This window comes from Xiphophorus couchianus, chromosome 5 (genome assembly GCF_001444195.1).
Source record: "Xiphophorus couchianus chromosome 5, X_couchianus-1.0, whole genome shotgun sequence".
Lineage (NCBI taxonomy): Eukaryota > Metazoa > Chordata > Actinopteri > Cyprinodontiformes > Poeciliidae > Xiphophorus > Xiphophorus couchianus.
Window position 1 is genome coordinate 40532602 of NC_040232.1, and position 24567 is coordinate 40557168.

The following is a 24567-nucleotide window of genomic DNA, read 5'->3' on the forward strand; positions in this document are numbered from 1 at the left end:
AATTGGAGCTACGTTGCTCCAAAACCTCCGGAGCACATTTCAAAGAAGCCTAGTTTTGGATTCACTAAGTGGATAGATGAAGCTATGAGGACTACTTTCTTGCCTAAAAACATCTAAAAACAATTTTTTGTGACAAATTAATAGTGTACTTACCTCTGGCAGAGAGAACTTCAGGGTCAGCAGACTTGTCAAAAATGAAATCATGTAAATCGAAGTTGATCGCTCATTATCTGTTTTTTCCATTTCCATTCTGTGCACTAAATGGGAAATCAGATAACGAGCAGAGACGAGCCGTTATCCGATTTCCGATTTTGGTTTGATAAACGAAAAACAAACGAATCTATTTTCGTTTTTCTTTTTTCATTTCAAACGAAGAAAGAACTGCTTGAAAATACACGGAACCCAATTCTGCAGGCTGTCAACATTTTCTTGTCCATCCTGTTGAACATAAGAAATAATTCAAATGATTTATATAATGTATTTAGAATGCAGAAGCTAGGCACCCCAAATCTCAGCAATGCTGGACAAATGTTTTCACAACTACGTATAATTGCTTAAGGGAAATGAGTGTCCCACTCATCAATCTTGTGGTTTCCATTTTATGTAAGAATTGTCAGAACAGCTGAATTACTGCAGGTCAGCTGACTACTAAAGACTATTAACATACTATTAGAAATACATGTCATGTTTTGAAGAAGTACTAACTCTTACTTAAATGGATTACAAATAAAATAATTAACATGTCTGTGAAAACGCTATGATATTAGATATGATTTTAAATAGATGTTTTATTCAAATCTAAAATCTAGATTTACTGAACTCGATGTCCAGGTTTCATTCTCATGCAGGCCGTGATGGAGTTCCCTAAAATGAAAGTAAAGTCACACTCAGAGACAAACAGGAAGTGAGAACAGTTCAGTTCAAACTTAAAATGTCTGATGACAAGTCTGTTGCATGGCTTTCTACACACTTTTCTATGATTCCCATATTGCTTGGCAATAATAGGAAAGTGTAAAAGAGAAGTATTGAATGCTGTTTTGAAATTATGTAAATTCATTTTAAGTTTTCTTAAACTTTTACTCTGCAATTCAAAAAATGCTGATGTCCCGAATGAGACAAGTATATTTTAAACTGGAAACATATTTAGTAAAAACCTGTCCTACATGAGCTCAGCTAAAATTCATAGCTCTGAAGTTAGAAATACTGCAGGCCAACAACAGTATTCGTGGAACAGCATTTGTACTTTCTGTTTGGAACCCCACTACCAAAAGTGGAGACTGTAATTGTATTGCTATACACCTGTTTTCCAGAAAAATTAAATCTAAAAACCAGAAACACTACATAATAAATAATATACACCCAGAAATGTTTGACTACCTTTGTTGTATCTGACTATCAGATGAATATTAGGGGAGATGTGGTAGTTTCTCTATTTGAATATTTTTATTATATTTTTAGCAAAATAAATCCCTAACTAATGCATTCAAATCCACACATCTTTTACATAGATATAGAAACAAAGCAAACCAAAGGGGAAAAAAGCCCACAAATCTTGGGTTGACTTTATGCTGAATTGACTGGGAGTCTCTCAATATGCCATATTTTGTAAAATGTGTTGGCAGAACCATGCACAACATGCCTCTGTTCAACAGATTTGAAAGCAAGTCCTCAATCCATAAGAGTATGAGTCAACGGGCAATCAGTGTGGAAAAGGCTACAGCTGAAGCATGCCAGATGTCCATCTGGCATGCTTCTGACTGCATGTCAGAGGAACAACCCCAAATATTGCAGTGAGAGGGTTTGGGGGAATATTAATATTCCACGACTCAGACAGGAACCTAAAGCCTGCAGTTTTTGGCATTCCCAGAACATATGTCCAAGTGTTCCTTTCTCACTTTTATATCTTGGGCAAGCCTCTTCTGACCCTGGAAACAACTTTGCAAGTTTACTGTTTGACAAATGGAGCCTATGGACAACCTTAAATTGTATTAAGCTATGTCTAAGACATATTGTTGCCTGCTGCCACTGTGACTCAGTTATTCTCAATCCCATCTCAGCTGCCACTGTTCTTTAATTTTGTCTAATTCAGGCACTGCTGCTGTATGGATTAATGTGTGGTAGTTTCATAGTGTAAATGGTAGAACGTTTAGGCTTATTCAGCGTAGTAAGCTTGCAGAGCAGACGGTATTTATTGGTAGTGAATCATTTGTCTGCAGCATAACAGACTGGCCAAGCCCAGAGAGATGACCTCAGTCCTGATCTCATAAGTGTTTTTTATAAGCATTCCTTTTCTGCTTAACCTTCTATATGCTTTTACTTCTGACACCACCAGCTCATTCAGGTGAAATATGCACTGCTCATAGCTGAAGAGTTGCATCTAGAGAAGGGGTCTCAAACTCTGGTCCTCGAGGGCCGCTGTCTCCAACTTTTAGATGTGCCTCTGCTGTACCACACCTGAATAGAATAATTAGGTCATTAAGGCTCTGGAGAGCTGATCTACACAAGGAGGAGGTAATTAAGCCATTTCACTCCAGTGTTTTGTACCTGTGGCACATCTAAAAACTGCAGGACAGCGGCCCTCGAGGACTGAAGTTTGAGGACTGAAGTTTGAGGCCTAGAGCAGTGGTCCCCAACCCCCTGGCCGCGGACCGGTACCGGTCCATGGACCAATTGGTACCGGGCCAGGGAAGAAACAATTAAATATTTCCGTTTTACGTATTATGTGAGTCTGGAGGAGTTTTTATTTTGAAAATCCTTTAACCGGACTCTCTCGGTTACATCTTGCGCGCCAGCATTGAGCCCAGAAGCAGCAAAATGAGTAAGAAACATATCAGATGTGTTTGGAAAGTTTCTTTGCCAGCGGAAAAGGCCCAGAGAAGAGACAGGAGAATGGATTTATCCCGGACCAGTAGGTTATTCCCACATTCCAAGCCCGCTCTGCATGATATGGTGACCGGCTCGTTAATGAGGTAATGAAGCCTTCAAACTGCTTCGCCACGTAGAGACCAAGCACCCTGTGCATAAGCAACACTTCGGGTGTCATTGTCTCTCATCACTCCCAGATGGAACCATCTTGTTGCAGAGAAATAAGCTCAGGGCTCCCATTAGTCGTTATCGTAAGTTAAAATTTTCGCAAAAGTTAAACGTTCGTTTTTGTGGCGCATCTGTATCTTATTTCGAAGGGATATGTACACGTTACCATAGCGACCCGAGTCAGAGAGCGTTAGGGCAGTGGTCGAGAGTAGAGGAGTAGAGCTTGTGAGTTTTAGGTCTGGTTCACACGGCACGATTTAAGGATTGTCGGCCGATTTTATGACCACACATGACACGAGCCGATAAAAATCCTACAGGTTCAGTCGGTTCGTGTGTCCAGCCACACGGCAGGAGCAACACACCACACGAACCGATTCCACTCGCAAACATCCCGATTCCAGAGGAAAATCCAGTAAAACCCCCAACATACCATACGTGAATTTAGAATAATCAAACACAGATGACGATGTAGAAGCAGCAGTGATAGTTTGTGGTCTCATTTTAAACGATAAAAGACGTAACAAATAGAAAAGGTGTTTGATAAAAGACGGTGGGAGCAGCCGCTCTATTTGCTGCACTATGATTTTAAGGTGAGTTATGTTTTTTCGTAGTTAACATTTTTAACTGAATAAACATAGCCACAAATAATAAACATATATAAAATGACCTTTACATATAGTAATAAACATTTCCACATATCACCTCTGATGTCGGCCGGACTCTCAGTTGCCATGTGAACTGTTTGGGATTCGCTCCATTCTTACGTCATCGCGCTTTCTGATTGGCTACCTGTCACATTCAACAGGCTGCGTTCTCGCTCCCAGTCAGGGAAAAAACCCCACAGGCTACTAAATCGGGCCAAGACAATGTTGAATATGCCTGATTTTAGTTCAGGCATATTCAACACACCACTCACTGCAGGACGTTGTAAGATTGTCGTAAAGGGAAAATCGGGGCAAAAAAACCCAAAAAAGGCTTTAGCTGGAACGCCAACATGCAGAAGCATTTTTTTACTGGGATATAAAAAAATGTTGACCTAATACATATAACATGTAATTTGTGTCACATTGTGAATCAGAAGCCATAGATGAACTGCTAGAATTTGTGTGAAAGGAACTTTATGGTTTGCCTCTTTTGGATGTTTTGCTCCGCTTTATTTCAGCTGACCTCAGTGTATTTGGGATGAAAGTTTTCCATGCTGATCTTAATACTCTGCTGTCTACAGGCCGCTGGGGTTGCCAAGAGCTGAAACCATATATATACACAACCCCAGCCAGGAAGTTCCTGTGACCGTGCTGTCGATGTTTCCATCCAGCAGGCAATTTTACATACCTTCCTTTCACAGAAGAGTAAGTATGTTCACAAATACCAGTGTTTGTTATTGTTTCAATGATTTGTGTTTTACTGAAGGGTTTCGAAATGTTCTTTTTGTGCTGTAGGTCATACCACCGAAGGGGAAGGCATCTTTTAAACTAATTTTCCTCCCATCTGAGGAGGGCAGTGCAGAAAACACATTATTTATAAACACATCAGCCCATGGGCTGCTTTCGTACCAGGTCAGTATATGAATAACCTCTCCCTCTGAGTGTGGTATAATCCTGCATTATCAAACCTTGCAAAAGTTTTCCACATACTGGGCTGTTTAAACCACAGATTTCTGTGTCTTATTAGAATTTTATGTGGCATACCAATAAAATGTAATTCATAATTGTAAAGTCTAAAAAAACCAAAAAAACACCTGTGCTTTTTTTTATGTACTTTTTTTTTTTTACATTTATTTGCAAGGAGAGAGATTCATATTGTGACTTACATTTATATGCAGCACCACTGAGTCCTGCAGTCCTACTATACCTGTCACGATAACACATTTTACTGGACGATAAATTGTCCCAGAAGTTATTGTGATAAACGATAATATTGTTGCTTAGAAACAATTTCCATGCAATATAATGGAAAAGGGATAATAATTCAAGAACATTTACACAGGAACTGGAAGACATTTTAAAGATCCAAAACAAACAACATAAAAAACATCCATCCATTTTTTTCCGCTTCATCCGGGGTCGGGCCGTGGGGGTAGCAGTTGAAGAAGGAAGGCATTTACTTATGAATCAGCTTTGCTCCGTGACATAGCTGAAGGTTAGGACTTGGTTCTATAAGCCAATCTAATCCTGCTTTAAACATCTCTATAGGGTCCTCCCTGATCCAACTGCTACCTTCCTTGGTTTTCATGAAGCTGTTCTTTAATGCTCTCTAGCAAACGTCCTATATTTGCACGCAATCTGGATTTATCCTAAGAATCCAATACGCCAGTGTATTGTATTCTAGACCAGTGGTCCTGGTCCGCGGACTGATTGGTACTGGCAAGAAATAATGAACTACTTCCAGATCTTTTATTTTGAAAATCCTAAACCGGATTTTACCGGTTACGTCTTGCGCGTCAAAATTGAGCCAACTTGCAGCAGAATGAGTAACAAAACAGCATCGGAGTACTGCGCGCGCAACCCCCCCTCCCCACCCCCCAACAGCATCGGACTCGATACTTACGACGCGCGCGTGCGCACCCCCCACCCCCAACCCCCCGCAGCAAAATTGCGAAGGGCTGACCGGTCCGCGCGACTAAAAAGGTTGGGGACCGCTGTTCTAGACTATATTTTTTGCTTGGCTGTTTTCTGGAGGCAGTTGGCTACACTAAATTTTAGTTTGTACGACAGATTAATCAGTAGACCTGTCACAATAACACATTTTGCTGGATGATAAATTGTCCCAGTAATTGTTACAGTAAATCATAGTATTGTTGTTTTGAAACCATTTTCAAGTAATGTATTAACAAGGACACAATAATGCAAGATTGTTCTCTAAAAGACCAATAAACTTTTATTTTGTAAAAAAAACACGTAAAACTGGAACTGGAAGATATTTTAAATATCCAAAAATAAAACACAACCACCAACAACAATAAATAAAATGGAAATAAAAACCACACAACACAAACTACAAATAAAATGGATTATGATGTCCTTCAAAAAATATTAATCAATTAAATGGAAATTATGAAGTTCATTTTAAATTATGTGATTAATTGTTGATTGTTGTTGAAACGTCTTAGAGATGTTAATTAAATTCACACTGCACTTATTAAATGTTGGTTTGTCAGAAAAATGGCAATAAAATACTTAATTAAAAAAAAAAATCCCTTTTTAAGTTGCTGTACATATTTTGACTTTCCTTAGTTTTAAATAACAGAATTTTCATTAAGTGTACATTGGTTTGATTGCTTTTGTTTAAATTAGCTTGAATTTTTTTTAGCCTTTATCTCATTTTAGCACAGTTCTGTGTTTATCTGTAACATGCCAATGTACCTGCCATCCCTCTAGCTCTCAAGGTTTTCTACTTACCAATTGAACTTCCAACAGAGAATACATCTGATCTTAATTTATTCAAGTTTTACAATTTTCTGGTGACTTTCTAAGTAAATGGTTTTTTTTGTATTTCAGTGTTTATCTGAAGTACAGTAAGCCCATCACTTTAACTTCTTTTTCTTCAGGTGTTTGGTGTGGGAAGCCACCAGACTAAATTAAAATCTTCCCAACGAAAGGAAACTCATCTAATATTCCCTCACATCCAGAGCATAAAGCTGACCCAAACTCAGGTATGCATCCAAATGTTGATGAGCTTCTTCATCCAGACCTTGCATAACAGTCAATAAGAGCATAATTGGAAACAGCTGATTTAATTTTTCATAGATTTAGATTTCATTTAGCCCAGACAAATACGCTTACACACACGCCCCTACACACCCACCATCACCCACTCTGATTAAATTAGTGGATGGCTGATGAATAGGCAGGAATGCTAAGCTTCATTTTTTTGGTCCCTTGTGAACACAGACACTGTTTTCTCAGTGTTTTTAAATTTTTTCAGGAGCACACAGCGTGAACACCAACGTCTGACTTGTTCATAGATTAAGAGGCAATCTAAGGCAGTGCAGGGGTGTGTTTGTGTGTGAGAGACATCTGAAACATATTCCCGCCTCCACAACAGGAAGTGAGGTGGCAGTTTGAAAATGTCAGTATGGCCATCAGCTCTCACAATAACCATGAGTGTTGCTTAATTGGGTGCTTTACTGCCAATTTTTCTTTAATCAGCAAACTTTCATAGTGTTGACATGTAATTACCTTAGTCTGGTCTACATATCCGGCGTGTATGCTGATGATCAATGTTTAAAAAAGGAAACAAAGAAGAGATGATTAAATTGATCTTTAGGGACAAGGATCTTAGGGAATGCAATCATACAGAGAGGAAATAAAGGATAAAGGAAATAAAGGTTCTATAACGCTCCTTTGTGCACCTGCTTTGCAACACATTGTCACTGGAGTTGTCCAAAGGAGTTGTCCAGTTGAGCAACAGCTTCATGCATAGGGGTGGTGGGGGAGTGACATCCATTAGTGATTTAGTTTTAGCCGGGGTCGTCCTGTCTTCCACCACCTGCACTGGGTTGAGGGGAAAGCCATATGACATGCTGTTGCTGTGTGTTTCTGCAGGAAGATGCCTCTAACATCACCATTCTGGGTCTGCTCCTGGAATGCAGTTTACCAAAGAGTTTACTGAGCAGTCCTCAGGTACTCCTTCTTTTCTCAGGTGGTCAGGAAAATACCACAATCATGCAAAGAATCTGAAAAATGGACAAAATGTTTAGCGGTTAATTCAACCCTATGACACCCATAGATAACAAGGTTCAAGGGTTTCACATTTAACAGGTGAGGAAAAAGTTTTAATTCAAAGAAAATATTGAAAAAGTGAGCAGTGAGTTAGTTATGCTAGCCTAACTGTTGCTAGCCTGCTTTGATAACTTTAACTGGTTGCGCAGTTCGGTGTGTATTGGTTCCATTAGCACTAAAATAGGACAACCTGCACACCAAGCCATCAGTAGAGCAGGTGTATAAATCAGCTAATCAACCACCGCTGTGTTCAGGCGAAAATATATTAATAATGACAATATAAAAATCAAGCCAACATAATGTAACGGACTAGATGTTCTGTTTTGGTGTTTTTGCGTACTTTTTTGTGTGGGAAATGTTAGTTGTTTGAGATGATTCACCCTCATAGGTTTGAACGTAATCTCTGCTTTATCAGCTCATTGAGCTGTTGTCTGACGGTTGCCATTTGCAACGGCTCCGTGTGTAGGGTAATGCAGACACACAAAGCGAAAAAAAGCGGAATAGAAGTGGTTTTGTCTAGTTTTGTTTTTTACCTGCTTATCAGCTTTATTGCACCTTCATTGCGGTGCCCTGCAACTGCTGCAATTCCTAAAAGTGAAACAAGTGTCAAAAGCTGAACTAATCCCCTCTGTAAAATGTGGTGATATTCATCAAACTACGGCTTCTACAGCATATTTAAAATAAATTGATTGACCAATATAAGAGAAATTTGCCCTTTCTTGCATCTTGACAGAACTAACAGAAACCAAACTGTTTATAGATTTGTAGAATGTATGTATCAAACATCAAGCTTTATTTTAAATCGTATTTAATAGATACTGTATATCTGATGAAAATGATGGCGCTACTAATATTTTCGTGACAGATTTCTGTTCATCCTGCATTGGAATAGAATTTTCTGGATGTAACTCAGAGCATCACATAGCCACTAATAGGCGCTGTCCAATCCAGTAATACATATGAATTAGCAGCAGTACGAAAGACGTAAAAATAATTAACTATACATTAAGAAATTATATTTAATCCTCAGTGCTACATGAAGCTCATTTTGAAACAATGCAAGTTAAAAACAATATTTTGGAACAAGTAAATTAAGTCCAATGTTAGGTCTGGGTAAGTAAATGTGAGACTGATATATATATATATAATCCCTGCTACCCCATAGATATTTTTCTAATTCCGCCCATGGAACAAGCACATGCTAGCAGCAGGCATGATGGAGAAATGTTTTCAAACTCATCATGGAAACCACACGAAGAATTTTCAATATGATGCAGCTTTTAAGTTGAGGGCTATTGATCTGGCAGTACAGATTGATAGCTGCTGCACGTAAGCTCGGCGTGAACGAATCCATGGTTCGGCATTGGCTGCGTCCTAAATAGCAGATTTATTAAGGATGCAGCCCTCTGCTGCGCCCTTGTGGAAGACAGAGAGCAGTGGAGATACCAGCGGCTTATATCCCGGTGTGGCTTATATATGTACGTTTCCAGTTTGTTTTGTTTTTTTAAACTTTGTGTGTGCGCTCTATCGTCCGGAAAATACGGTAATATTTAACATTAAAATTCTCAGTACCATAAATTATACATGTGTCAAATAAATCTCACAACACTGCCTATATCAAATAAAGTCAAGTATAAAAGGAAACATTTGTTCAAAGTAAAATACAGGTTGCATCAAAATAAACAATCCTGAGTTACTAAATCATAACTGGCCAGCTGATTAATGCTGGTTCTGATTGGTTGTTTCTGACTGAGCTGAGTAATTCTGCAGAATGCCAGGAGGAGGCAGAGGAGATCAGTGTTTTTTTTCAGAGATTATCTGTCTTATGCTAGGACAGTGAAAGTTTTGTATATCTGAAATCTTTTTTTAAGTTACATGCTGCAGCTTTAAGCAGACGTTCGGTGTGAGAGTTCACTGCCGGGTGGAGGTTGAGCGGCTCTCCCTCTGTGAAACATTACTACCAGTAGCGTGTAGCAGTGATCCAAGAGCAGATCCCAGCGTCTTACACTGCCAGCTCGAAGACTTAAATTAGTTGGAAGTTGTGCGCTGCTTTACCTGCTATCTGGCCGCTCCGGGTGTTTGTTTTTTTTCCTGCAGTGAGTGAGCCTCGATGTAGCCAAACTCCATCAAGTGCTTGTTTTTTAAATGCCATATTAGATTCGTTGTGTTGATGCATTTTAACATGCTTCACCCCGAGGTAATTTTCTGCCGCAACACGCAAGCGTCCACATTCGCTCTCAGAGCGTTATAGTTCCACACGACAGGATTTGTTGCCGCCCGCTGGCGCAGTGTGAAGGAAAGAGGAGATAAGCGGCACAGGCAGGCTGCGAAGTGAGATAAATGTTATCGGGTTTGGTGATCGGCAGCAAGAGACAGTGATTGGCGATCACCGATCGTACACTTTTTTATGGAAATCGGCCGATTATGATCAATCTGCATAAATCTGTCAGATATGGTTCTTTTAGAATAACGACTGACATGTAATCATACCTTTAATTAGCTGAATCATAGCGGTTGAATTGAATTGTAGTATAACATAATGCTTGATGATTTTTTTTGACAATCATCAAACATCTCAGAAAGATGGTAGTGTACAGTGAACCCTCGTTTTTCGCGGGGGTTACGTTCCAAAAAGAACCCTGATAGGCGAAATCCGCAAAGTAGAAACCTATATTTTTTTACAATTATTATACAATGAAATACTCCATAATACATTGAAACCAAAAAACAAAACATTTTTACAGGCCCAAACATTTGTTTAACAAATAAAAAGTACTGTATAAACTTTTTTTTTTTTTTTTTTTTTTTTACAAATAACTACCCTACTGTAAAATAATAATTTTAATACAAACTGAAGGCGGATTCCCGTGCCCGAATTCTGGAGATCAGCAACCCCCCCCCCCCACCGCGACCTGAGTCATTGGATTAGAACGGGCGAAAGTAAAAAATGATTATGAAAAAAAAAAAAGTACAGTAGGACAAATAGTGACTCACTATTTGTGTGTTTCACTGCTCTTCTGACTGAGCCGCTGCATCCTGACTCCGCTCTGTAGCGTTTTTTTTCTTCTAAAGCCCGCGGTGCAGGTGTGTTTTATCGAGAGAAGAACATAGTTATCGGTAGTTGTCGCTCTTTTTTCTTCTGGGCAAAAAGATTCTTATAAACCGACATGCCACCATCGATTATGTTAAATTTGGCAAGCTGTTTTACGTACGTGTACATATTAAACCGCAATGTTGTTGACACACAGGTAGAGAAGAAGCGGAGAGACTGTTTAGCCAATCAGAATGCAGAACACAATGCACGATGCAAATCCGTGAAGCAGCGAGACCGCGAAAGGTGAACCACGATAAAGCGAGGGTTCACTGTACAGCCAAATATATCCTGCAATGATTTTAGAAAGAATAAAAACTATACTGTACACTTCAAATTAATTACGTTTTGTAATTGTACTTTTTAGAAGTATATAAGACTAAATAGCGATGTTTAAGTTTGGGAGCAGAGGCGTACTGTCCTAATTCTCACAATTTTGCAAGCTGGTACCCTGCACACTCAAACTCTTATGTTGACTTTGAATGAGTACACACTTCATAGAGCTTCTCAAATCTCTCCTCACTCTCCAAATGCTTCCATTCCCTTGTATTTGGTGCATGACTGGTTAGTCTTTCCTTCCTCGTCCCAGGGGTCCTGCCTCCAGAAAGAGGAGTGTCTCAGTCTCCAGATTAATCTGTCTGCTTGTGGTGACCGGCCCGCTGAACTGGACAAGCTCAAGCCTTACGTCATTGAGCACATTTTGTTCCTGCTGGTCACTCCTGCTGTTGGACCAGCTGCATTTGGTGGGTGCTTGTTAATGTCTATAGTCAGCTTTTCAAAAGCATTTACTAATCTAAGCATGAGTCGCACAAAGTTGCAGAAGAGAAGCTTTTAATTCAGTTCTGAGGGATATTCCAAATTTATTTATTTATTTTTTCTAGTTTCATAATGAATAGAAGAGAAGAGACCAAAGGAAGAGACCCCCCACCTCTTCCTTCTTTAGCTCAGTTTTAAATAATTCACCAAAATAAAAGTCACATGAGATTTGAAGCATTTGTTTTCTGAAGTGTGCAGCCGCTTTTCTAATTTTGAGTTTCAAAACTGGCATTCACTGTTTGTAACCCACAGTACTAATTTCCTTGTATTTACATTGTATTTAATTATCTGTTATGACAAAAGGTTTGCAAACATTTTAGGATTATATTTTAAAGATGCACAATATTATGTTTTCACACAGGGGATGCAAAAATAGGAGTTTATATGTTGAATTCTGGAGGGAAACAGCTCTACATAAAGGTGAGAATTTCTTATTGTTTTGTTCATCATTGTGTTATTATGTCTGTAACGAGATGTTTTCATGTTTCCAGGACATGCAGGTGTTGTCAAAGGTGGAGACCAGCCTAAACTTTAACAAGGTTCTTCTAAGACCAGAGGCAAAGAACTTCACCCAGGTGGCCAGCTTAACATGCAGAGGTGAGTTGTCTTCTTTCCTTGAAGCGGCTTCTTAGTCAAACATTGAAGCTGATCAGTTGTTTTCCTCTTGTCTGGTCCCAGGTATATTTCCAGATCATGGACAGAAGTGTATAAGTCATATCAGTATAAAAATAATGGGGAACAAAACGACCTCCAGCTTCCCAGGATTACACATCACACACAGGTCCCACATTTGTCTCTTTATTGACGTTTATTGGGGGTTTTGGTTTTATTAATAAGAACTGTTGTATAATTTGTGCTTTGTTGCAGATGGACAGTAGGGGATTTGTTCAGTTTGTTTCAGGTGAAACAAAGCAACCACCACCAGATGGAGCTATGGTTCTCAAACCCTTCCCCTCTGCCTTTCACTTTGGTCAACGCCACGCTGTCAGAGATGCTGCAGGGTGTGGTGAAGGTAGGCAGCAAGCCATCGGTCAACTTTACTTGTATAGCACATCTCAGCAACACAGCAGTTCAAAGTGCTTTGTAATTTGAAAACATAAAAAATATAATAAATACATCATAGAGTCAACAGTTGTGAAAACCAATACATTACATTTTGTCAAGTGCCATTGCTAAAATCATCAATACACATCATATGCGTTGGTCAATGTTTTATTTGTTATGGTTGAAAAGCAACTCTACCAAGTGGGTTTTTAGTCTAGATTTAAATTAACAGAACAGTTTTCTGGAAGTTTGTTCCACAAAGCTCATTTGTGACAGGAAACAGATCACATCTTTTAATGAAGTGATGCTTTGCTTAATGTTTTTACCAGATTGATTCCAGATGTTTTGCTATTTATCCAGCAAACCCATGAGTCTTTCTAACAGTAGCATCTGCTGCCCCCTGTCTGTCAGGTGGTGAACTTCAGTAGTCCATTGAGCGTCTCCACAGGTTGCTGGCGAATCCTGTCCCTCCAACTGCTAAACAGGACTCTGCCTCTGAACTACATGCTGACCCTGAGTCTGGACACTAGGCTCGGCATCAGACTGCACATTCCCTTCTACTTTCATTTAACTTCATCAAAGGTAAACTTGACATGTTCCTGGCTGCTGCTTTCTCGGTTGGGAAATGTGGGAAATAAATGGGAGCTGGTTATTAATGGTGTGTATGCCAACAGGAGGAGGTTGTGTTTGAGGCCGAGCGTGAGTGTGCACGGCAATGTTCTCTTCGCTTATCTGAAGCAGGTGAAATTTATCCCCTTCCAGCATACGTGTGAAGTAAGACGCTGCTTCCTGATGATAATTTGTTTATGTTTTTCTTGGTGACGTCTGCCAGGTCGCCAGGAGTGGCAGCGATCCCTTCAGCCAGACTCTTTCACCTCTTCCTGGGTTGTAGACAGTAAGCTGGCTGCAGAGCTCTGCTCTCGGTCACAGAATTACAAAGACAAATTACCCTGCAGGTGAGTTGCAACACCAGCCCATCTCTGTCCATTTCTGAGCTTTATCATTCACATCATCATTAATTCAATGTCTCTTCAGGTGGCCCAGGCTTCTTGCTGAGGGATCTGCTCCTCTGAACTTTGGGGCTACGCCTGTCAATGAGAGCAAAGTAAGCAAAGTGTCATGATTACTTACTGTAAAATACCTTTCTTTCCATAAACTTGTGGTTCATATTGTCCTCTCTGGTCCAGGTTAAAACATTCATGCTGAAGAATCCTTCACCCTCAGTGGTTTCTGTGGAGATTCGAACCCTTTCCCTTTACCCTTCTCCCAGTGAAGCTCTGGACCTTCTAACCAAATGGTAAACGGTTTGGTTATTATTTATAGTAAATCAAATGATGTTCTTGCATAGTTTTGAATATTGGAGCAGAGCATCCTAATAGTTGTTTTATTGATAGGTTTAATATCAGCTCCCAAACTGTGAACATCAGCACAGAAGAGTTTTCTCTGCTGGCTTCTCCTCCAAAGGTAACCCTCTAAACAACTCTCAAAATTATTTCTACTGTGGTAAATAGTTTTGGGATTAATTAGATTTTTCTTAGCTGAACTTTCATGTCACCATCTGCACTCAGCTGTCTTGTTTTTTTTGTTTTTTTTTGCTTTTGTTGGCGTTTCTGACAGTGTTTTCTCCATTGTGCTGTTTCTCTTTTCAGGCAGGTGAGAGTGCAGCAGATGTAACAGGAGAGGGTGTTCTGCGTCTGCTGCTGCAGCCCTGGGAGACCAGAGAGGTTGCTGTGGTGTTTAGCCCCACCCAACACAAACCAACCAACACCATTCTCATTATCAGGTATGATAGCTAATTCCAAGTCACCTTTATTTTCTGATTCATTGATCAGAGGTTTTTGTAAAGCTGTCTAACTAAAAACCTTTCTACACAGCTCTTGTAATAATGATAATAATAATAATAATATTAATAATACAGGGTTTTCCTGAGTGTATTATAAGCCTGGTGGCCTGCCATGCTTTACTAGCCCCCTGCCCCACCAGGCTACGCATTGCTTGTTTTTTTTGTTAGAAAAATTAATAATCAAAAAAATATATATTATTCTTTTTTTTTATTTCTATTTTTTAAATAAATTTAATCCGGGTTGCAAGCACCTCTGTTGCTCTGAGTGTTTCACTGGCGGAGCAGATTTATTCCTAAAAGATTTAAAGCCTGGAGAGCGACCAATCACACAGCTGGCACCTCTTCATGTTGCCTCGTGTGCTGCAGCTGCTTTATCTCGGCACGCGCCTCCTTTTACTCAAACTTTACACAGGCTGACTGGTATGGATATTTACATCAACCCCCTGTGTGGAATTATGTCTCTTTGGCAAACTCTACATCAAGCTAAGAGTTTAAAACCCACCGCGTTAGCTCTGGTTGCACAGCTCTAGGTGAACCGCAGGAGTAACTTATAGTGGCGCTTTTTGAGGGAGCGGTGAGAATGATTTATCTTTGTGAACAAAGAATTATATGCGGCATTTACATCTCAACACACTGCCCAACACCCAGCTCTGTCTTCCCTGTAAAGTTCATGTATGTGGTCCCGGTTGGCTGCTGCGTTAGTGGTTATCAAACCAGCGCTAACCTCATCTTGCAGGTTCAGCCCGGTGAGGAGCATTTGATCTCTCCTCGTAGTCACGCATCACACTGGTTTTATATTATTTTATTTATTTTTTGTAGTATTATTTTTCCAGTTTCACGATGCACCAAACCGTATCAAATGCTTTGTTCACTTAGTCAGCCAGAGTAAATACGCGCGACTGCGCGAAGATCTGAAAAACTAATTCCACAAACTTGAGCAACCAAAACAGTTTCTGTGACGCTTATTAAAAATGCAACAGATGTTAGAGTTACTAAAGCCACATTAGCAGCATTGATTTAAATCTCCTGTTTGTTGCTGATTTCTGCGCTCAGTTCAGCAGATTTAACTCATCATGCAGGGCCTGTCCAAAGCTGTATGAGGCCTTGAGCAGAATTTGACTTAGGGGCCCCTCTTGCTGCTAAAAATATCAGCACCTCTAACAGCTTCTGTGTTGGATTTAATCTGGGAGAAGGGAGTAGTTTAATTGGCCAACCTAAAAAGCAATAAGTTATACTTGCAGTTTTCTCATTTGTATTTGTGAACAAACAGAGCTCAAACTCAAACATTAAACTCACAGCATCAGATTGTTGTAGTGGTAATAAAACAATCTAACTATGAATATTGTTCTTTGAACTTCTACACAGTACATTTGCCAACTCCTTAAAATCTTACGTTTAAATGTTAAACAATTTAAAATATTTTAATTTGTGTATGCTGAAACCATTAAATCAAATTCACCAGCATTGATAATGTCAAAAAATAAATGTTACATTTATATATCTGTGGTCTGTGTTAAAATATGATCATTTATGGCCCCTGAAACCTTGAGGGGCCTTATAGAGCCGCTGACTTAATTTTTATTAAACAGAAGTGCAAATAATTGATATTCATTGTAATTGTATTTTTTGATTTGTTGTTTTTAAGACTAGTTGTGGGTTTAGATAGCATTTCACTGGTGATGTTTTCCCGTAACATATAAATACCCAGTAATATTTTTACTTTTCCTGTCTACTTAACTTTTTTTTTTTATTTAATTTTATTTATTTAGAATAGAATAGAATAGAAATACTTTATTCATCCCAGCAAGGAAATTACTTCGCAGTTACAGCATAGAAACAGGACAAGAGACAAGACACAATAAAAACGTCCGGGTGTTGAGTCCGGAGTTTGGCTGCGGTAGAGCTGATGACGTCACAGGCCACCGCTGCATCAGCTGATGGGGGAATGTAAACAGCGATCAAAATGGCGGACGTAAACTCCCTCGGTAAATAATATGGCCGCATTCCCACAGCCAGAAGTTCAATGTCCGGGCTACAAATCTGTTCCTTCACGTTAACATGACCGGGATTACACCACCTCTCACTCACATATAGTGCAATCTCACCGCCCCTCTTCTCCGACTCTTGGAAAAGTCCCTGTCCCCCGCAACAAGGAAAATCCAGGGACCTCCACGCTGTAGTTCGGAATAAGCGAGTGCAGCCAGGTTTCCGTGAAGCAGAAGATACTGCACTCCCAGTACTCCTTCTGGGTCCTAACCAGCGCCGTGAGTTCGTCTGTCCTATTTCCCAAAGACTTCACGTTCCCCACAATAATCGCTGGTACCGCTGGCCTGCGCCATCTCCTCTTCTACCTCCGTTTAACTCCAGACCCGCAGCCCCGTCGTCTCCTCCGTAACTCCTCCGGGACCACAGGCCCGTCTCCGGGCAGCAGCAGAGACCCACACAGTGCAATCAGCCGTTCACGCGAGCAAGCAATGCCGCTACTCCGCTGGGCGAGGTTCTCCGCAACCAAGAGTGTAAAAAGTAGCAGATGAACGCGGAGAATATCGACAGAACCACATCCAGCCATTGTGGAAAGCCCAACTGATGATCCATGGGTTCTTCAAGCACGGATCCTTAATCGGTTACAGCAAATATACACAGACAAACACACACGACGGGAGCTGCGTCTGCAGGCAGCCAGCTGCGCCGGCGCCATCTTGAAAAAAAAAAGAGAAAAAAAAACCCTTTTGCACCCCCCAGGGGGTCTTTTGTGGGCTCTAGTGTCCCTTATATGACAGCAGGCTGACAGGAAACGGGGAAGGAGAGGGGGGAAGACATGCGGCAAATATCGTTGGGTCCGGGAGTCGAACCCGCGACGGCCGCGTGGAGGACTCAAGGCCTCCAAATATGGGTCGCGCTAACCGCTACGCCACCACAGCACACCCTACTTAACATTTTTTAATACAAAAACACAGTGGACCACCTCGACCACCGGGCTTAGCAAGTTGATAAACAATAGCAGATCTTTAATGTATTAAATTACATTAAATATTTGTTTTAATCATGTAATTTTCTTATCCAAAGTGCATTTATGGATTTAGAGTAATTTGAATAATTAATATCACCACAGTGCTATAATTGTTTCAATCACGTTTACTACTAAAATTACATTCTTCATCAACATAAATTAGTGTTGTTTTTTTGCCAGAGCAAAAAGTTTTAGTTGGTGTTGGATGGTGGGCTGTCAGGAATGGTTGAGGACCGCTGGCCAAAAGATTACATACCCTCATCTTACCTCTGACATTTCCTATAGACTGAACAGTTCAAAATATCGCCAGCCTTAAGCTTTTTTCTTCATTAACAACTTTCACATCTAAGAATAGTCTTGTTAGTTTGGGTGTGGGTGTTCAGCATTAGCAAAAGGAGTAGCGTTTCTCAATGGCTTCGGACAGATCAAGTTGAAAATCATCAGATTTTGGTCCATTCTCAATCCTTTTCTCTGTCTGTTAGGTATGCAAGGTCTTTTTCAGTGTGCCGTTGTGTAAGAGGAGATTGTATGTCCTTATTTTTCAGAAACAACTTGACAGTATTTGACATGGTGACCCTACAAGGCCATGGAGCCAAAGAGCTCCTAAGAGTCGGGGGTAAACTTCCTGGTCCAGGCATGTCTTTACGCTTCAACGTTCCTCAGTCTACTCTGATGGAGTGTCGTGACGGTGAGAGCATTGCTTCTGCTCTGTTTTACAGCATGACATGTTGCTGTTTCTAGCTTTAACTAAGTTACAAATGCTACAAAAGATTAATAGAGTATGTCTATTCCAGGTCTGCGCACCAGTAAGCCTCTGTTTGCTATCAGGAAGAGTTTTAAGGTGGAGAATGCAGGAGAGCTTCCTCTAACTGTCATGTCCATGAACATCAATGGTTATGCGTGTCAGGGGTATGGCTTTGAGGTGCTGCAGTGTCGCTCCTTCAGGCTGGAGCACAACACTTCCTCTGAGATCACAATTGCGTAAGAACTATTAAACTTCATTCGTTCATTTTATTTCCTCATTTAAAATGTTTCCTTCTGCTTCTGATTCTCTTGCACCTCTCACATCTTTTCTATAAATTCTTTTGATTTGTTTGTAGGTTTACACCAGACTTCACGTCCTCCTGGGTGATTCGGGACCTCACCTTGGTGACATCACGTGGTAGCACCTTTCCTTTCACCCTTAACGTGACTCTGCCCCACCACATGCTGCCACTCTGTGCCCAGGTGGTACCAGGCCCCAGCTGGGAAGAAACCTTTTGGGTTGTCACTCTCATCTTCACATGGTTAGTCACTGTTATCCAAACAGTGGAGAAGGGGTGAAGTCGGACCCACATATCGGTCCTGATTAAGGAATTTTTAAATGGTAAATGGCCTATACTTGTATAGAGCTTTATCAAGCCCAGAGGATCTCAAACTCCTTCCCACTTCATGCAGTCAGTCACCTGCCAGTTGAGGGACAAACTCCTATCACCATCGCCAGCATCGTCCCTCAACTTTTAAATGACCAGCATCGAAGTCCCTGATTAAACTTTAGCTTCAGATACTTTTGTTGCTCTGCTGTATATGTTACTCCATGTTAAGTGTGCATATTTATTAAGTCACTTTGTGTTTCTGCACAGCTTGCAGAACTCCATTCTAAGTTGAGCACATTATTTTGCTCATCTAAATAACCTATTTTTTCCATCGATATAAATGTTTTTCACTCTTAAAAGTTTAGTTCACTTCAGCTTTTTCTTAGAGAGCCTTCTGTCAACAATATAAAATGCTCTGATTTGCAGCAGTAACATTTTTTACTGACAAAAATTACTCTATATAATCTAAATAAACTCACCGCAAACTGGAACAAACATTGAAAGGATTTTGCTTAAGCAGAGTTTATTTTTCATGCTTTGAAAGTGAGAGGAGAGAGGCCTTTCTTCGGGATAAAAATACGTGCCGAACACTGATTATTTCATTAGCATTATTTCTGGAACAAAATTATAAATATTTCCAAGTCAGATAAATACGTTAGTTATTCTAATGATTAAAGCCTGTTTGATGTGTCCCAGATACGCACGCAGAGCAACGCTGCTTTTCTTCACTTCACTTCTTTTAATGTTTTGTGATGTTGTAGTTACGTTTATTTTTTTAAATTGGAAACAACTGAATCATAAATGCTAATAATTCCATCAATTCAAGCATTCTCCATCCACAAAAGGTCATCAGATAGTTCCTGTTAAATAAACTACCTCCCAGAAAGAGACTTTTTTTTCTTCTGAGATTTTGTTTCTAATTGCAGTAAATGAGGTGGAAAATATAGGTTGGTAAGTAATGGGCCTAGTTAACTACTCTGGTTCCTGGGAAGGTTTGCTGCAGTCAAAAAGAGAGACTACTACAGCTGCTACAGCTTCCAATCTGTGTCCGCCAAAGCCCAGTATAACATGGTGGGCCCACTTGTTCAGGGTTAAGGGTCAGGTTTAGAAGTAATCTGTGAAATATAATTTGGTTAATCTTAGGGTTAGGAGCAGACTAGTAAATGGTTTGTGTTGGGTCAGATATTTAATGTAGTTAGTAAAATAAATGGAATTAAATACAAAGTCCTAATAAGGATAGAAATAGAAACCTGTGTCCTACTCTGCTCACTGTGTTCAAATATCTCTAGATAGGTGTTCACATGAGAGAGCAGGTGCAACACTACCCATCAAATTTTACAGCATCCAGAGCAAAGCTATGTTTGAAGCATTAGCCTAGCATATGAAAACAGACTGCAGCTGTAGTGTCAAGTTCAGTCAGAGATCTTTAGACACAAATCATGAAGTTGTTCCAGTTTAGTAATTTTAATGTAGGCAATGTGTCTTAAAGATACTAGTATTGACTTTATCAGACTGTCAGCAGATACTTGATCATACTTTCCTCTGATCAGTAGTGGTAGGATTTTGATCAGGATGGCTTGCATAAATATTGTTTTACTAGAAGGAGGAAGGAGTAAATATTTGCTGAGTCTCTGTTTTTGCAGCTTCTCCTTGGTGGGCGTGTGTTTGATGGCCTTCCATCAGGCTCAGTACATCCTCAGAGAGTTCTCTACCCCGAGCATCCGGAGCAACCACAACTCTGTCCTATCCCAGGAGAACAGCTCTGTCAATAACATCACCTCCAATGGAGTCAAGTATGTCCAGTCAAATACATTGGTTTTATGCTCTAAGGTTTGGATTGAAATGCAAAAAATAACTGTCATCTTTGTATGTGTGTGTACAGTAAATCTAAAGGCAGCTGTAAGACCTACATAGACACCTGTCACACATCTGATAAAGGAAAGGGCCGGGGCTCTTCAGCTGTGGCCAACAGCCCGCCCCCTCGGTCTCAGTCCTCAAAGAAAGGCTCAACCACTACCTTCCAACCACAGAAGAAGCATAAGGTGTCGCTTTATTACACCAAACATAAGCCCAGCTCAGCCGCTGCTGCTGCTGCTGCTGCTGCTGCTGCTGCCATGGACGAAGAACACGAGGACCTGACGCCAGACAGCCTCACTCCGGACTCCTGCAACGACAACCACCCAGCATTCATCAGCGAGCCAGAGAAAAAGATGCCTGCCCACTTTCCAGAGAACTTCCAGGGCAACATGGAGCACAGTACGTCAGCAGCAGTTATGTTTCCTGTGGAAATAGGTGGTAGGTTCCCTGAGGACATCACACTGGCTCCAGGACCCAGACCCGGTTTGTTACTCTGCAGCCCTGTGGAGAGGAGCTGCAGCGAGCGCTACACAGAGAAGATCGACTCTGAGAAAAGGGACATTTCTGAGTTGGAGGTAAGGTTGCATAGGTCCAAGTATGAACCATCTGTTACAGATGCTGTAACCTCTGTTGCAGCATCTAGAATTAATGCCTCTGCTTCAGGCATCAATTCCAGATGCTTCAGGAATTCATTAGCTCATTTAAAATGTCTTTTTACAAATCCAGTTTGCAGAAGAAGCTAAAGAACAGAAAAACAAGGCTCTGAATCCAGAGAGTGGAACAGCAATGGGAAACAATAAGGGAAAGAGGAATCGCAGGATAACAGAAAATGTCTCCAGGTAGAACACACATTTTCTTTAGGATGAGAAGAACTGAAATTCACAACAATCCTGCCTAGTTTGGTGTTCAAAAGTAAATTGAAGATATTTTTAATTTTGCATTTTCCTGAAATTTTACTAATACAGTGTTTCTCAACCTTTTTTGGGCCAGCGCCCCCCTATCCATTGTCCAGGTTGCTTACCACCAAATAAGATGTAGGCTACTTGCACTGAATAATATTTTATGATTAATATTACTATATTTATTGTTGCTGTCTTGATTTTTGTTTCTGTATTTTTCATCAAAAATCCTTAAAAAGAAACACATTACTGAATTATTAGTTTCCAAAGAACAAAAAAGCCATGTGAATAGAAATCCTTTTTAAAGGTGTGTAAGAAAAATGGACTGAACATTTAACTTAATCGGTAGGGCTATCAGTTGGCCTGTCACAATAACAAATTTTACTGAGCGATTAATTGTCTCAAAAATTATTGCAGTAACCGATAATATTGTTTGAAGACCATTTTAAACTTATGTAATGGTAACAACATAATAATGCAAGCACATGCTGCCAAAAATAAATGCACTTTATTTTCAAAAGAACACTTAACATTGGAACTAGTAAACAAAATAAAACAACCAAAAGCAAAAATAAAGTAGACTCTGTTACAGTTAACAAAAAATGCACTTGAATCAAAACTAAACACAACATAAAACCAAAGTGGAAATAAAAACTACATTCAGCCAAAATGGTACGGATTATGAAGTCTGTATGCTATATTGCCCTTCAATAATCATTAAATTTAGATAGAGAAGACTGGCATATCCGACTACCTGATGCAATAGTTCACTCCTCCCTTACGCTAAGGAAATGAGGAAGGGATCAGTGGAGCTCACCGGAGTTGAGCCTTTTTTCATTCAGTGTCATCAATAGAAAGAGAAAAAGGCACGAAGAAATGATAAAGCCGATAAATTAAAATGAGGTCAATAATTTTTATTTATTATGTAATTAATTGATTTATTTTTTATTGCGACAGGCCTATCAGCAGCCAATCTGAGTGGAAAAAAAAATCTTGTTCTGTGCCATTTTCTGAAGATGTTTAAACCTTGCACAAATTGGCCAGATAAAAAGATGTACAGCAATACCAGCTTAAACTTTGAAACATTGCAAAAAGACTGTGCTCTGCAATATTAAAACATGGGTAGAACTGCAACTACATTAATCATAACTCTTCTCTTCAGTGTTTCTGTCAGTTTCTGGTGATACTGTGCTCTGTGCTGCCTTCCGGAGAATGGGACATATCATCCAAAAATTTCACCCACATGGCATTTACTGTGCAAACCAGTGCTGTACGAACAAATGTTCCAGATCCTTTTAATAGCATACAAATATGGGGCAGAAACATGGATGATACACTGCCTGGCCAAAAAAAAAGTCGCCACCTGGATTTAACTAAGCAAATAGGTACAAGCCTCCTATTGGATAAGTACTGCATAGGCGATTATCTTTCAGCTGGCAACAAGTTATTTAACCCCAGCTGATGCAATGAGTAACTCCTCATTTCTTAAACAACCATGGCAAAAGACACATCCTGTGGTCGTGGAAAAGATGTTAGTCTGTTTAAGAAGGGTCAAATCATTGGCATGCATCAAGCAGAGAAAACATCTAAGGAGATTGCAGAAACTACTAGAATTGGGTTAAGAACTGGCCAACGCATCATTAAAAACTGGAAGGATGTTGGGGAACCATCGTCTTCCAGGAAGAAATGTGGTTGGAAAAAAATCCTGAATGATCGTGATCGGCGATTACTTAAACGTTTGGTCAAATCAAATCGAAGAAAAACAACAGCAGAGCTCAGGAGTATGTTTAATTGTGAACGCAAAAGCATTTCCACATGCACAATGCGAAGGGAACTCAAGGGGTTGGGATTGAACAGCTGTGTAGCCGTAAGAAAACCTCTAATCAGAAAGGCTAACCAGAAAAAAAGGCTTCAGTTTGCTAGGGAGAATAAAGATTGGACTCTGGAGGAATGGAAGAGGGTCATGTGGTCTGATGAGTCCAGATTTACCCTGTTCCAGAGTGATGGGTGCATCAGGGTAAGAAGAGAGGCAGGTGAAGTGATGCACCCATCATGCCTAGTGCCTACTGTACAAGCCTGTGGGGGCAGTGCTATGATCTGGGGTTGCTGCAGTTGGTCAGGTCTAGGTTCAGCAACATTGTGTGCCCAAAGAATGAGGTCAGCTGACTACCTGAATATACTGAATGACCAGGTTATTCCATCAATGGATTTTGTCTTCCCAAATGGAACGGGCATATTCCAAGATGACAATGCCAGGATTCATGGGGCTCACATTGTGAAAGAGTGGTTCAGGGAGCATGAGACATCTTTTTCACACATGGATTGGCCACCACAGAGTCCAGACCTTGACCCCATTGAGAATCTTTGGGATGTGCTGGAGAAGGCTTTGCGCAGTGGTCAGACTCTCCCATCATCAATACAAGATCTTGGTGAAAGATTAATGCAACACTGGATGGAAATAAATCTTGTAACACTGCAGAAGCTTATTGAAACAATGCCACAGCGAATGCAGGCTGTAATCAAAGCTAAAGGCGGTCCAACAAAATATTAGAGAGTGTGACCATTTTTTGGTGGCGACTTTTTTTTTGGCCAGGCAGTGTATTTCTCAATAGACATGTCTATTGATTTATAGATTAATATATTTACTGTATAGAAATTACAAAGAACAATGCTGGTTCTTAACCCAATCCTAATGATTCAAATTGAAAGTGTCATGGAGTCACTTAACAGCCTCATGACATTAACACTGACATAAAAAATAATATTGAAGAAATGAATATATAAAATAACATATATTTAAAAACATAAATAAGTGATAAGTTCCTTACTCTTATAATCTGTAAAATACATTTCTTCTTAGTACTAGATGTGTTCTCAACAAACTCATTGAACTTCAAC

At 40.0% G+C, this 24567-nt stretch overlaps 1 protein-coding gene across 2 annotated transcripts in view; it reads left to right on the forward strand.

Moving 5' to 3' along the window:
* Positions 1-24567, forward strand: part of tmem131l (transmembrane 131 like) — an 85894-nt gene that overhangs the window by 40035 nt on the left and 21292 nt on the right. For both annotated transcript variants that reach the window (XM_028019100.1, XM_028019101.1), the window contains exons 5-26: positions 4259-4382; positions 4473-4589; positions 6581-6685; positions 7578-7655; positions 11435-11588; positions 12023-12081; positions 12153-12258; positions 12340-12442; positions 12529-12673; positions 13117-13287; positions 13380-13446; positions 13538-13661; positions 13741-13810; positions 13893-14002; positions 14100-14169; positions 14355-14488; positions 18104-18246; positions 18353-18539; positions 18659-18844; positions 20557-20706; positions 20796-21345; positions 21497-21609. In XM_028019100.1, coding sequence (XP_027874901.1) covers positions 4259-4382; positions 4473-4589; positions 6581-6685; positions 7578-7655; positions 11435-11588; positions 12023-12081; positions 12153-12258; positions 12340-12442; positions 12529-12673; positions 13117-13287; positions 13380-13446; positions 13538-13661; positions 13741-13810; positions 13893-14002; positions 14100-14169; positions 14355-14488; positions 18104-18246; positions 18353-18539; positions 18659-18844; positions 20557-20706; positions 20796-21345; positions 21497-21609 — 3066 coding nt within the window. The remainder of the gene's footprint in view (positions 1-4258; positions 4383-4472; positions 4590-6580; positions 6686-7577; positions 7656-11434; positions 11589-12022; positions 12082-12152; positions 12259-12339; positions 12443-12528; positions 12674-13116; positions 13288-13379; positions 13447-13537; positions 13662-13740; positions 13811-13892; positions 14003-14099; positions 14170-14354; positions 14489-18103; positions 18247-18352; positions 18540-18658; positions 18845-20556; positions 20707-20795; positions 21346-21496; positions 21610-24567) is intronic.